At 34.4% G+C, this 15,720-nt stretch overlaps 1 protein-coding gene across 29 annotated transcripts in view; it reads left to right on the forward strand.

Annotated features, from left to right (window-relative positions):
• MAP2 (microtubule associated protein 2) overlaps positions 1-15,720 on the forward strand; it is a 285,416-nt gene that overhangs the window by 252,326 nt on the left and 17,370 nt on the right. For 15 of the 29 annotated variants that reach the window (XM_030325900.2, XM_030325893.1, XM_032594496.1 and 12 more), the window contains 3 exons: positions 581-642; positions 5,742-5,889; positions 10,813-11,153. In XM_030325900.2, coding sequence (XP_030181760.1) covers positions 581-642; positions 5,742-5,889; positions 10,813-11,153 — 551 coding nt within the window. Of the gene's footprint in view, positions 1-580; positions 643-4,547; positions 4,719-5,741; positions 5,890-10,812; positions 11,154-15,720 lie in introns of all 29 variants that reach the window. The other 14 variants (XM_030325899.2, XM_030325882.1, XM_030325881.1 and 11 more) reach the window with 2 other exon arrangements.

The raw sequence follows: 15,720 nt of genomic DNA on the forward strand, positions 1-15,720 counted from the left end.
CTGTTTTTCTTCTCATGTGGTGCGTTTCACGTCAAACAAGTGTGTCACTCATGTTGTGAAATGAAGGGGTACAGAGGAAAAGGGGTTGGCTGACCATGACAGTTTGAATATAAAATGTAGAAATATCTGTAGGTATGCCACTGGCCATAAAAAGAGGGCTTGGGAATCTCCATGAATGCTCTTTTACATCATGCCAACCCTAGAAACCAATCACTCCCCCTTTTCTTAAATTTGACAGTATTTGGATGGTGTTCTGTGACTTCCGTTCTAAAGGATCTATGCTTATGTAGTAATAAGATTTAAAGGTACCTTGGTAACCAATAGGAAGTTATTTGGTGTGCTTACCTGTGCTTTGGTAAACACTGGGTTGTATTAATTAGCACACATTGTAGTGGGAGCCACATGTTATAATGTTGGTATTCAGATTTCTTCAGTTACTGAATTTGAATCTCAAAATAAGCAAAATTTTGCTTTGCGTTAGTCTGTTGACACAACTGAATAACCAAAAGAGATTAAAAAATGCATTGTGTGGTTTTTAGCCACTAAGTTCGGGGTTGTTTGTATCTTCTTTTTTCGACAGCAACAGGTGGTGAAACAACTCAGGCTTCCAGTGTATTTAAACAGGCAAAGGACAAAGTCTCTGTGAGTAAAATGGTTTTTTCCTTGTTCTTCACTTGAAGCTTCCTTTGGTATTGGTGGCAATGTTTTAGTAACTTTAGTTGTAAGTTACACTTCAGATGTTTACTCTTAAATGTCATTTTATTTATTTATTTATTTACTTACTTATTTATTTACTTACTTATTTATTTTTATTTATTTATTTTTAATCATTCATTCACCCAGAATGATTCTCCATGGCATTTGGGCATATCTCAGTATCTTCTAGAATGACATCTGATAGTACTTGGTGAGGGCAGAGCTGGGATTTAGGCTATCTCTCTGTTAGTAAGATAAAAACAAACAGCACAATGATCTGGCAAAAATAGGGAAGCTCAGTTTATTTACATTTCATGGAATCAAGATAAATCACTATAATCCACACTAAAGTGTACGTTATAAGACATTTTCATTATTGTTATTACAAAATAAGAATATGAGAAAATTAAACAATGTAGATGAGCAAATATAAGTAAAAATATATTATAGTCCCCTTATCTAAAGAAAACTATAGTTACCATTTTGATATAAAATCTTTATTTTTTCCTACATATTGATAGGTTTAATGACAAAAATGGAAGCACTGTGTATCAGTTTTTTACTAAAACAATGAATAGATTTGTTTATTAGATTTTAAATTTGTAATAGATTTTAAAACAATAAATCAATAAACACATTTCCCTCTCATGAACCAGTCTTGTACATCACTTTAATGACTACATTGCATTGTGTTTTATTTATTTATGGTGATATACATTATCAGTTCCCTGTTACTTGACTTTTAAACTATTTTTATTGTCGTTTTAACAATATTACTCTAGAAATCGTTTTGGCTTAATCTGTGAATGCATCCATATGCTTTTCCTTAGGATAATTTCCTAGTAGTGAAATTATTGTTTCAAGCAGAAAGTCCATATTTAAAGTTTTTTCCTAACATTATCAAAATTGTCCTCTAGAAGTGTTCTACTGACTTATATGTTCTCCAGCTGTATATAAGAGTGCCCATGTTCATTATTATTACTAGATATTCTTGTACTTTTTCTATATTTACCAAGTTATGGGGATAAAATATTGTTTTAATTTAGTTGCATTAATGATGTTTAACTTCTTCATATGTTTGTCTTTCATATTTCTTTTTTATTGTACTTTTTATGTTATTAACCATCATTTTTTAAACTCCCAAAAGACCAAAGCAAACATGAAGTATTTTACTCCTTTCTGATTGAAAGAAAAAAAAAAAATAAAAGACTACTAAAGAGGGGCACCTGGCTGACTCAGTTGGTAGAGTATGCTACTCAATCTCAGAGTTGTGAGTTTGAGCCCCACTTGGGTGTAGAGATTACTTAAAAATAAAATCTTAAAAGAAGGACTATTAAAGAAATCCTAAAATTACAAAACTTTGTACAAATAAAAATATAAATACTTTGAATGATGTTAACCAGTAGTACATCACAATGTTCTAGGTTTTAGATGTCACATGTAAATCACAACTCTTTGTTTAGCATTCTAAAAACTACTCAGATTTTAGACTTCCACTTTTTATTTATTATGAAAAATAGAAATACATTTCCAATGAGAGCCAAACTGTTTATATCATTTTGAACCTAAAGGACTTTATGTTGATTTAAAAAAATTGATTTTTATGTTTCCAGGCATATTCCTGAACATATGGCAAGCAATAGACTCCATTTACTGCTTTGATAAATATTGGGCTTTATTTTGAAAACACTGTAACTTCAAGATTTCTCTTTACCTTTTGTTTCTGATGGGCAACTAGTGAATTGTGGCTAAGAGCAGGGCTGTGAAGCACACCAGGTCTAGGTCTTGAACATTTATTAGCTATAATAAATAGCTCCCTATGTCTTAATTTTCCAAAAATAAAGGGAGGGTTAAAATTCCTATATCCTACTTTGTGAAAAATAAATACAGTAAATTATAAAATAGTACACTGTATTGTGCTTAGAACATAGTATTTATTCAATAAACAGTGATCGTTGTTGTTGTTGTTGTTGTTGTTGTTGTTGTTATTTGAAAAGTAGAAGTCTTTAGGAGCAGATAGAGAAAGTAAGTCAGCTTTCCCCTATTAAAAAAAAGCATTTTTAAGTGGACATTGTTTGGAAAATCTTTTTTTTTTTTTGGCTTTTAATTCCAGTTGGTTAACATACAGTGTAATATTAGCTTCAGGTGTACAACATAGTGATTCAACACTTCCCTACAGCACTCGGTGCTCTCATCACAGGTGCCCTCCTTAATCCTCACCTATTTCACCCATCCCTCTACTCCCCTCCCCTCTGGTAACCATCAGTTTGTTCTGTATAGTTCAGAGTCTGTTTCTTGAGTCTCTCTCTTTCTCTCTTTCCCTTGGGTCATTTGTTATGTTTGTTTGAAAAATATTTAGGAAATTTTCAAGTCCCTTGGTATTCAAGTAACTCATTGGGAATTCGCACTAAATGCTTGTACTTAGGAAAGAAACCATATACATCTTCTCCACAGAACTAATTTTTTTCCTTTATAAATGCCCATCTCCCCTTTCTGAAGAACAGAGATAGGCCACCATTCTTTCTAACTTTTTCTCATTTAACATTTTTTCCCCTCATAACCTCACCCTCTTCCTATAAATTTCCTTTATAACCCCAAGACTAACCTGTTTTTATCTGTGACTTTCAGTACATTCCTCAGAACAGTTCTTTCTGATTTTTCAATTGATCTTTATTGTGAGCCTGACCTATAATCCTTCATTTGTTGCGTATTTGTTTTGTTTTTGTTTTCGTTTTAAGCACAGGATTAGTAGTTGTCTTTCATAATTTGAGGCAATCCAATTATTCCATTTTTTTCTCTCCTGTATCACTTTTGTAATTCACTATTTTGTGGGTAGCATCAATCAAAAAGAATGACTTGTGCCGAGCCAGGTGCATGTCCCGCTCAAGGCGCTGGGTCTGGAAGACGAGAAGTGATTTGTGCAATCTGTTAATTGGTCTGCCCTGTTAAAGTGCCTGTGGAGGTTAAAACTCAAAATAAAGATGTCGATTTCAACTGCTATTTTTGTAACAGCAAAATCATATTAATTAATGAAATAAAATCTCCTTGGCTTCTTTATACTTTTCTGCATTTTTAACAAAGTGCCCTGTGAAATATGCAACATGTCAGCATAGCTTTCTCTAGAAGCCATATGTCCGACCCCCTGATGATTCCCACTTGAGAAATATCTCTCCAGGGACTAGCAACACCCGTAATTTAAGTCCTGTGATTTTTTATGGGCAATGTCTTTAGTGCTCACTTTCATTTTTAGAATTTATAAGACACCGTAGAAACTGATCTATGCATAAAAATGTTATCAATTCTATGGTAAAACTTGGCCCCCAGTATGCATTTTACTCATAAAATGTATTAATTTTATATAAACTCTGTAATTTTTTTTGACGAAATCAATGTAGACATCTGAAAGAACAAAATGTATTTTCCATTATGAGACCTTAAATATACCTTGTTCTAAAGTTCTTGAAATGTGATCAAGATTTTTATTATAAATACACCTTAAGGGTTGTATTTATTAAAGGAACAATTCCAACAGACTCTCAAGATATTTTTCAAATATGGTATCATTGAAAGACCTATGGATTAATCAGATTTTCTGCATAGAATTCATGAAGAGTATTGTAATCTGTATTCTCATATATGAGCATTCTTAAGTTAGTTGCAGTTAACATCTGTTCAATGAAAATCTCTTGTTCTCACATAATATGCATTTCTGTCATTGATTATAACCATTTATCATGTGGTCTTTTTAGATGTCAGTATTTAATTTCTTATATGTTTATACATTTTTTATTTTCCTTTTACTTCATAGTTTTGTTTATTTTGTGCTTTTGTTTGTTTTCTTTCATGGCTAGAATTCTACTTTGTCAAAGATTCCTGCCTTTCAGGGTAGCTCAAAATCCCCAAGATGCAGCTCAGCCTGCCTTAGTACGTCTAAAAGGGCTACACTTTCTGACAGTTTTTCAATAAAGCCCACCTCAGCAGGCTCCACAGACCGTTTGCCATTCTCAGAATCAGGGAACAAGGTAAGGCAGCAGGTCAACTGAAGTTTCAGAAAAGAATATAATTTCAGAGGTTGTAAGACACAGTTCAGTAAATATATAAAAACAGAGACTAAACTCTAAAGTGTTTGACATATAAACAATAGACTCTCTTATAAACAAATAAAAGTTTCAATAGTTATTAATAGCCTAATCAGTAAAAAAAAAAAAAAGCCTCTAGGTATACTGTCCCTTATTAATTTATTATTTGTTTATTTGGTATCTTGTAAAATTTCAGATACAAACCAAAAAAATAAAATATATATGCTATCATACATAATATATAACATGTAGCATATACATATATATAGCATATAATGTATAATATGTAATATTGTATAATAATGATGAATTATATATAATATGATAGACCATTTGGACTCAGTCAGACACATCAGGATTTAATACTGCCTCTGCTACCTATTAATTCAGTGATTTTGAAAAAATTACATACATTGATTCAACCTGTTTCCTTGGCTATAAAATGCATATAGTATTTTGTGGCAAGAATTAAATCATAAATGGATGTAAAGTGCTTAGAATTCCTGTCACATAAATGCACAACATACGGTAGTGTTCATTGTTAAATGTCATCATGCAGTGCCCACTGCCAGTCCTTTCTGATTAATGAGTTTTCATGCTTATCAAGAGGTTTTAGTAAAATTTTTCATTTGCTGGAGATTACTTAGGTAAATTACTATTTTCCCATGTTATTTAGAATTTGAATTTCATGATTAATTATTAGCACGAACTCCAGAATAATAGATTTTTATAGCACCTCTAGGCAAATAGGAACCCTTTCTAAGTTTCAAAGTGGAAATGCTTATAAGTATATGAAATTCAGTAGTGCTAAGTTTCAAAGTGGAAATGCTTATTAGTATATGAAATTCAGTAGTGTGTATTAAAAGAAACGTATCTATCAGCACAGGAAGAAATTAGCCAGGCTAACATAATCACTTTGTATACCTGAAGATTCACGAGAACCCAATGTGTTTTTTTCCCAATCAGGATGGAGTAACCAAGAGCCCAGAAAAGCGCTCTTCCCTGCCCAGGCCCTCCTCTATCCTCCCTCCTCGCCGTGGTGTATCAGGAGACAGAGAGGAGAATTCCTTCTCTCTCAACAGTTCCATCTCCTCTTCAGCAAGGCGGACCACCAGTAGGTTTATTTTGATTTGGCTTCCTTTTTAATCCCTTAAGTGGAGTAGAGCTTATTCTAGGTCTATATTTTACATCGTTCAAACAAAACATACATTGAAAACAAATTATATTTCTTCTAAGAATCAGAAAAGCCAGGGGCACCTGGGTGGCTCAGTCGGTTGAGCATCTGACTTCGGCTCAGGTCATGATCTCACGGTTTGTGGATTCTAGCCCCTCGTCAGGCTCGGTGCTAACAGCTCAGAGCCTGGAGCCTGCTTCGGATTCTGTGTCTCCTTCTCTCTCTGCCCCTCCCCCGCTCACGCTCTGTCTCACTCTGTTTCTCAAAAATAAATAAATGTAAAAAAAAAATTTTTTTTAAAGAATCAGAAAAGCCAGACTATTGATGGATCCAAAACAGCTGCTTGATTCAAAATGATTGTTTTGGAAAATGAGTACCTACAAGGAAGTAATTAATAGAGAAGACCAATAGTCAGGAATTTTTTTTTAATATGTATCTATATAAGCTTAACTTCCTTAGAATTCCAAATCCTAAAGTCTAACTGGGAAGTCAGTAATCAAAACCTAGGATCCTGCTCAATTTGGTAGGAATTTACATTCCAGGGGCACCTGGGTGGTTCAGTCAGTTGAGCGTCTTGATTTCTGCTCAGCTCATAATCTCACAGTTCTGGAGTTTGAGCCCCGCATTGACCTCACACTGACAGTGCGGAGCCTGCTTGGGATTCTCTCTCACCCTTTCTCTCTGCCTCTCTCTCTTTCTCTCTCTCTCAAAATAAATTAAAAAAAAAAAAAAGAATTCGCATTCCAATGTGGGTGTAAACATAACATGTTCCGTGCAATAGTTTAAATTTCTTTTGGTTGATGGCCCATAATGAACTAGTTGGTGTCATCACAGTTTAAGGAAAGAATATAACAATGTTCCAATCATTACCCACTCGTGTGGTGTTACTACCAAGATTATCTGGTTGAAGGACAGATGCAAATTATTTTCACAAATAGGTTTCTATTACAACAAAAATAGCTACGATTTATTTAGTACCTGAAGATGCTAAGATCCTAAGACACGTTTTTCACTCCATTTAAGTTAATAATGCTGATGGTTAGGTAAAAATAGCCTCGTTAAATCTACTCATGAGGAAACTGACCTTTTAAAGAGGGTAACTTGTCCGATGCTACTAAGCTAGAAAGTGGTTGAATTGGTTTTCAGCCCACTGATAACTTCATTCACCTGCCCTTTTAATGTCTTTTTTATATTTATTTATGTGGAAGAAGTACTTCTAGAAAACTATGTAGAATCACTTGGAGAATAATATCTCTGTCATTTAAAAACCATTAAAAATGGTGGAAATTGCTCCTCCCATCACATTATAGTTGATTTTGTTACTTACTCTTAAAATATTTAATAAAAATTGGCCCACTTCAAATATTACCATTCTGTATGACACTTAAAGCATATTTTTGCCTAGAATTAAAGTGTTTATTATATTTAGAGCAGTTGTGCCCTACACCATTTAGTTTTATGAAGCATTAACATTCTTTGAAATATATGCCAGGAACCCTTTAAGATCACAAAACTATTTCTTCACAAAAATAAAGTATTCAAACAAACTAGCAAAGAAGGCATTGAAAAGATAGTGATCCCCAGAGAAAAGACTTCAATTCCAAATATCCGGAGTTGGAATTGGGCATCAGCAATATGGAGGCTGTTCAGACAAGACAAAGGCACCAAGTGCTTCCCAAAGGTATACCTTGAATTATGCTTCTATCTGTGGTTATGGGAGCAAAATGGTACTTTATTCATAACTTCACATCTTCAAACTACTGTGCTCTGCCCTCTAAAATGCATCCATATATAAATTGTCCTTTATGATCTGAGCCAATTCTATTTTGACTTTCTAACTTTATTTACATTCATAAGCATGATGCATTTTATTATTTGCTAAGAAACATAACTGATACCCTGATAATCTCAGGACATTCAGTTTATTTTGTTTCCCTATAGCAATAGCTAAAAAGCCTAAGGACAACTAAAAGAACAAGTACTGTGCTTCCTCCCATTCACCCATCATCTCCGTAACTACACACAGACACATTCTGGCATTTTGTACCACCACTGAAAAGATTTGAAGGAAACAAAGCTATGCCCTTACACAAACAGAGAGAAAGGCATTGTCATTGAGGAGTTGACAAGATTAATAAGAACACAGTTTCATAAAGTAATTTGTAAATATATATTTTCTCATAGATATATTTCACATTGTTTTAGTAGTTCAGATTTAATTAACTCTTTCAGTTTCAGAATAGGAAACACTCAAAGTTGCCATTTGATGACTAGAATATAATTTATTATACTTGAATCAATCCTATCTATTCAACAGTGGTGGTTGGGCTTAATGCTTTTGGTTTTTCCTCATTCTCCAGATGTAACACAAAACTTTCATTCCTTAGTTTTCTGAAGCTTAAAGCCATTTTCTATGGGTATAGAAAGGACTCTTTAAAAACTGTTATTTCTTTTAGTGAAACTTGTTATGCACATGCAGAATATTGCTTCAGCTCAGTCTCCCTCGAGTAAAACACACCTCAACACACTGATTAATTTTGAATCCCATTTGTACTGATAGAAAAGAAAGTATGTTGAGCTCCTACTGTATACCGATCTCATGGAAGGCACCAGTACAGTGACAAATAACAGAGAGAAGTTTCCGCTCCCCAAAAGACCTGAGCTATTCAAAGGTAATGAAGGCATAGAGAAAACATTTAAGGAGGAAATGAAGTTTCTGAAGAGATTTTTCTGAAGGACAGAATGACTGACTCAAACATCAAAAACTTGGTCCAAAAACGAACTTTGTAGCAAAGAAGCCTCAAAAAGCCAAGTTAGCTGTGGCTGTATCATCGTGGTCTTGAAATGTCATTTTTGTGGAAAGCAATAAAAATCATAGAACGCACCACTCATCTGTCACGTTAGTCTTCTTATATCCCATTTCCTATTGTCAGTTAAACAGTCTGCCCATGGTTGGCCCTTACACGTTAAAAAACCAGAAGGACACAGGGCAGCTTTCACTTATATGTAAAAACTGTTCACTGAAAGAAGTGAAATGCTCCTGTTTCTCCAGGAGACTGAACCCAGGCCAGTAGGTAAATAGATGTTGTCTGTAGATTATAATTATCTAAGAAACTCTCTTGAGCTCATTCCCTGTAATTATTCCAGCAATGATTAATTATCCCCTTTCACAGGCAGAACTTCCCACACTGATGACCAATTGTTCGAGATGACTCAAAGATCCCTTTCACTTCATTGATTTAAAAACTAATGACTTGTACCTTTGTCCTCGACAAAATTTCTAGATTTATTGATTTTACAAAGTATATATACTCAGTAATAAAAAATAAAATTCATGCCCTTCTCATAAAACACCAAAAAAAAGTGAAGGTATTTGAATAATAAATGTAAACAATGTAAATAAGTGTTGTATTATTAGACTGAATGTGTTATTTTAAGAGAAAAGATTTTTAGAGCTCAGAGGCTAAATATCATATCTGGCTTTGAATTTAGTATTATCTGGGTAAACAAGCCTCAGTATCCTCATTCTTGAATTTAGGAATAATAAGAGCTGCCTCTAACTACTGTGTTTGTTTGCTCATCACGTTTGGTATTCACAAAAGTGCTTTGAAATCTATAAGGTTCTGTAGTCTCACGTATCTCTTTTTTTTTTTTTTTTTCAAAAAAGGATTTGAAATGGCATTCAAACACTCAGTTAAAAAGTTAATGTGAAAGAAACATAGTACAGGAAAATGGGCGGAAGGAGCTAAATAGTAAAATGATGCCCAAGTCGGGTTGAGGCAAAGAAATGCCTCCCACAATGTCATATTTAATTGACAATGGGGGATTATTGGTTTGACTCCAAACTGCAAACTAGCAATGAAAGTATACGAGAAAACAATCAGGTACAAGATGCACAGTGGATATATTGTTAAAATACCCTATTTTTCTAAGAAGAAAAATAGATTTTTTTGTGTGTGGTATTAAGAGCTGAGACGAGGGACGCCCAGGTGGCTCAGTCGGTTAAGTGACCGACTTTGGCTCAGGTCATGATCTCCAATTTGTGAGTTCAAGCCCCGTATCAGGCTCTATGCTGACAGCTCAGAGCCCGGAGCCTGCTTCGGATTCTGTCTCCCTCTCCTCTTTGTGTTCTGTCTCTCTCTCTCTCTCTCAAAAATAAATAAACATTAAAAAAAAAACTAAAAAAAAAAAAAAAAAAAAAACACCTGAGATGAATTTCCATACAAAGGAAAATGTAATACTGTAGAACAATGTCTAACATGACTGAATAGCCCTCAGTACACACATTTGCAATTCACAGTGTTCCTCAATATAAATGGAAGGAGTACCACTGAAATGCAATTCAATAAATAATTTGTACACAGCTCAAAATTACTGATATAAACACACAGTTGTATGTTGTATGTCTACCTGAATCTTGGAATGAACTTACTGCACAAAAGAGCAAATGGTCCACATATCATTCAAGGAATCTTTAGTAAATGAGCCCACACAAAAAATACAGTGCAGACACTTCTTCCAACTAAAGGCAGATTCATATGCCTTAATGATCACACAAGTATAAAAAACTTTTGACACATTCAAAGTTAGAAGGAAGAATAAATCAAGAAAACCCAAGTTCTTTCTTTGCATTGATAGCAATGCATTTTCACAAATGTTACCAGGTTATAAGCCTTTGAAAAAAAGGAGACTTTCACCTTTTGGAGCATTGTTGTTATCCATAAATATTCTCAACTCCTTAAAAATTAACGTATTGTGAGTTCTAACAACCCGTGGGAAGACAATGTCTTGAGGAGAATTTTCTGATGCTGTGGTTTCAGTTTTGTTTTGTTTTGTTTTGTTTTGTTTTGTTTGTGAATATAGGATCAGAGCCAATTCGCAGAGCAGGAAAAAGTGGCACTTCCACACCCACCACCCCTGGATCAACTGCGATCACTCCTGGCACCCCACCAAGCTATTCTTCACGCACACCAGGCACTCCTGGAACCCCTAGCTATCCCAGAACCCCTCACACACCAGGAACCCCCAAATCTGCCATCTTGGTGCCCAGTGAGAAGAAAGTTGCCATCATACGTACTCCTCCAAAATCTCCTGCTACTCCCAAGCAGCTTCGGCTTATTAACCAACCACTGCCAGACCTGAAGAATGTCAAATCCAAAATCGGATCAACAGACAACATCAAATACCAGCCTAAAGGGGGGCAGGTAAGAATCATATGAACCCATATTTGCTGCTGGAAGTAAATTGCCACTAATTATTAGAATGCCTTCCTCATGTTATATGCTAACAGTTCTTACAATAAAAGGGAGGTGGAGGTGTTAAAAAAATTAATGGTTATGGTTCATTGCCAAGAGTTTAGACCTTATCTGAGAAATCTAGCTTATCAAATATAATGAAAATGACATGAGATATCCATTCCTTCTGGTTATTATCAGGTAAAAATGGATTTGACCATGCAGGAGAATTTTTCCATTAATTGCTAGCAGATCTTTTCTGAATGTATGTCTATTGCCTTGTGGACTTTGGTTTAAGAGATTAAAATTACATTTCTGATATGAATTTGAGTGTTCTAGTTTAGATCCTGTGACCTCATTTGACTATCTTTTAAGAATTCCACTTTTATCTCCTTTCTCCTTCGATGATTTTCTGTGACATCTTCTACCATTTCCCCATCTCTACACCAACACCAGAAAGGTTCGCCAAATTTCTTTTCTGGCTGTTCATGTTTACAAATTGCAAAGGGTAGACATTCGTGTTGATGATAAACAGGCAGCTTTGTATAGTTCTGATGCATGAAATTATTATAGCAGAACTCTTTAAGATTAATTATATTGGATAGAATTATTAGTAAAGCTCTACCTATTAAGTCTTAACTTCAGTTCCAGTACAAACGTTCACATTTTTACCAACCAAGGGTGTTTGAATTCTGCCTTGACCTGAACCTTGCTTACATACTGTTTGTTTAGATGAAACAATTAGCCTGGAAGGAGATAATACAAATATCATTTCTTGTTTTCGTTGTGATATTGATCTGCCTATGGGATAGTTTGACTTTTCTTGTCAGTAAACAGATAAAACACCCATCCTTGAGAGAAAGAAGAAAGAAAGTATCATTTCCTTTGTGCATCACCAAACTTGTAATGCCCTCTCAGCATCTCCAAAAGCCTTTCTTTTAACTCAGTATTCTTTTCTGCCTCTCTTTATTTTGTGTCTTATATTTTCTGCCGCTGATTTTTGGTATCCTTCTTCCATGCCAAAGAAAATATATTTTCAGGCAGGTTTAGAAAAAAGATCTTGCCAAAATGTGAAGCTATCAAGGATTCCTACTCACTGCTGAAACAAAAACTCAGTATTGCCCCTTCCTTTAGCACCAAACTTGATTGCTGTCTCACTGTGATTCCGTTCCACAAAGCCCAAGGAGGTATGAAAAATCAACCAAAGAGTTGGAAGAAGTGGAGGGCAGGGGTGGTGCTCAGTATGCCCTCTGCAGAATGACTGTAACATTCTCTAGTAATAAAGTCATTGACAAATGCTTTTTCATACAAGATGTTCTTAAAATATGAGCTGCAAGAAATCTCTTTTAAACAATACAAAACAAAAAACTAATGCTACCAAATTTGATCCTGTAATTCCATAAATCTCATAGTATTCTTGGATTCCTCAGAGTTTTACACACTCCAGAGAATGAAATATTTTGAGTCTTTAGGAAATACCTAAATGCTGTATTACACACCATTTGTAATATTTATGTTTTATATTTATATATAAATATTAGTTGACTAAAATAAATTTAGTACAAATTTTAAAGTATCATTTTAGTTTTTGTTGAGATACCTATTAAAATACAATAGCCAGTAAGTATATTTAGAATCAAATCTCTTTCTGTAAATATCCTTTTGGTTTGTATTTTCCTGATCTAAATGTGGGGTTTATTTGCTTATATTCTAGAAAATACTGATACTTAACATGTTTCTTCTTAGAATTACAAGGGAATATAACTCATCTCCAAAATATTTTCCTGAAAGTAAAAAGAAAATGTAATCAAAATGGAATAATTATTGATATAATTTGACGTGGAAATTCTACATGTGACTCCTCAAGGTAGAGAGGCATAAAGAATGGTTTTAGCCTCCGCTTTGCCAGAGTCACTAAGGTTAAACCAGTCCAAAAAATATGAATACTTCATCCTTCTGCTTCTTTACCATATCTGATTGTGAATATTTTTATGTCTAATTAATTGACTTCTACTATACTTGGTAATTCATAAAAGTGACATAAAGATGTCTCATTCTCTTGAATTCAACTAAAATGGCCTCAGAGATTGTCGTAATTAAGGGCTAGTAAAGACATATGACACAAAAATTACAGAATAAAAATAGCCTCAAACTCATGCTGTCCTTTGAAGAAAATCTCTTCTTTCATAAGGCAAGTGATAATCTGCTGCAAAATTATCCTATCTCAGCTGCAGATGACTTGGAAAAATGTCCACAACAGTGGAGTTATGAAGCGACTCTTGTTGGAGAAGCAGGAGATATTTCCTAACCAAGATAAACAGATGGAAGGAAGATACTTGCCTTCTATTTGGTGATAGATGGTACAATGTGTTTAGGTTGGAAGAGGAAATAAATTGGGAAATTGAGGTGCTCTGTAGTTGAACTGTCTTGGTAGGAAAAATACATCACTTAACACTTTAACAGTGTTAATATAAGCTGCAAGAAATCTTTTTCTTTGAGGCTTAAAAGCCTCAAACACAAGGAGTAAGGAGAGATTCTTTTTCTGTACATGTTAAACTGGAGGTTTTGACTGGATGATTCAAGATTCCACTTTACAGAATGACTAGGAAACATTTTTATGTTAAAACATGTTAGAAATTATCAGGATGATATACTAAAGACCCTTGTTATCTGATTGAGGATCCATAAATGCACTCTACTGGGGAGACCGTAGCCAATGGCATGTTGTTCCCAATTATAAATTGATAATCCTAAGATATTTGAATGGATGCTGTTCAACTCAGAATCATTGAAGAGGACAGGATAATAGCAATACTTTCCGTAGAAGGCAAGTTCTGTAATAGCGATATGTAGTCTATAGATATTAGGAAAAATAGTCACACAATTCTTATTAATAAATAAAGGAGGAAAATTATAGATGTAACCTTAATTCTCCTACACAGGCTCTGTTGTTAAATCTGAAGTGGTTAGACTGTATGCCAATGATTTCATTTTAAAAGCTATATTATTGCTGTTTTAAAGTTTGTATAATTATTAAGAAATGGGAGGGGAAATATGTAATAAAAAATATATATGTCTTGGGAACCCAACAACTTTCAAGTTGGGAAGCTTTATTATTTGCCTGAATCTGAGCATTTATTGCCCTTCCGTATGTATAGGTTGTGTGCTTACATTTATTATCGCTTCTGTTAAAAGTCCAATTTTATATTGGAAGAGAGGCTTAGCTCTGTGGCTCAGTTCAGTGAAGCAAATCAATGCATAATGGAATAGATAAACTAGCTGAAGATGTGAGGAGCTTTACAGAAAGCAATAATATTAATCTTTTCAGCTAAAACACAAATTCATTCTGCTGGAAAGAACATACCCAATCCTAGATTCACTGTACATTGTGACCTTGGTTAATTTAACTCGAGGCTCAGGTAAGACTATCTTAGTGTATTAACTTGAAACTATTTCAATGTAGTTAGCTCCCTATTCTACATGAAATCTAAATCTAGATTTTACAATCAATAGTGTTAGCTTTTTAAGAACACAGCTGCTTGATTTAAACAGAAGTAGGAAAATAAACAGTTTCTCTAAATGCGTGGCATAAAAAATTTAGGCAAGAATGCAGTGAATGGTACTTTTTACCCTTCCTATCAATGGATCAGCTTTTTTATAGGTACTTTGATTTACGTGGAATACTTTTACATGCTTTAAGAAGTTTCTCGTTTTTTTCTCCAAAAGCTTTATGAAGATCACTATACAAAGAACAATTTTTGTACCCTTGTCATAGTTGAAAGTTACTGATGGGGTGACTTCATAAAAACTATTTTATTTTATAGCTTTTTGGATATGATGGTTAGCTAGATCATGATCTCTGCAAGGACATGTCTATGGATTTGACTGATTACCTTGTGGGTTACATACTTCTCCTTCGTTCATGGAACAGTCAGTCATTTTCAGGTCAGCTGCGCTAAAGATGGTGGCATCTTCGAGCAAGTCACACCTGTTAAAGAAAAGAACAGTACTTCTCTTTTATATACAGAATCTTGTAGAATGTGTCAATCTATTACCTTCCCAGTCAGTGTTGCCCTAGCATCTTTTTAAAAAAACTTATTTAGAGGAGCACCTGGGTGCCTCAGTTGGTTAAACATCCAACTCTTGATTTCGGCTCAGGTCATGATCTCACGGTTCATGAGACTTGAACCCCGCGTGAGGCTCGGCCCAGAGCCTGCTTGGGATTCTCTCTCTCCCTCTTTCTCTGCCCCCTCCCCCAGTCACACACTCTCTCCCTCTCAAAATCAATAAGTGAACTTTTTTAAAAAGACAATAGAAACAACAAAATATACTTCTTTTTGTAGTGCCATTAATGTATTTGTACCATCTTAATGTCATACCATTTCATTTAAGCAGATGGTGAGGTCACTTTAAACTCTCAAATTCATGGTTCTACTTAAGAGATTGATAGTATTTTTGCGTTACAACTCATTAAGAATATTCACTTAGCTATTCTAACAAATTCCTTAAGTATGTGCCACAAAGGGCAAGCTGAACT

Source organism: Lynx canadensis, chromosome C1 (assembly GCF_007474595.2).
Source record: "Lynx canadensis isolate LIC74 chromosome C1, mLynCan4.pri.v2, whole genome shotgun sequence".
In the NCBI taxonomy this organism is placed as follows: domain Eukaryota; kingdom Metazoa; phylum Chordata; class Mammalia; order Carnivora; family Felidae; genus Lynx; species Lynx canadensis.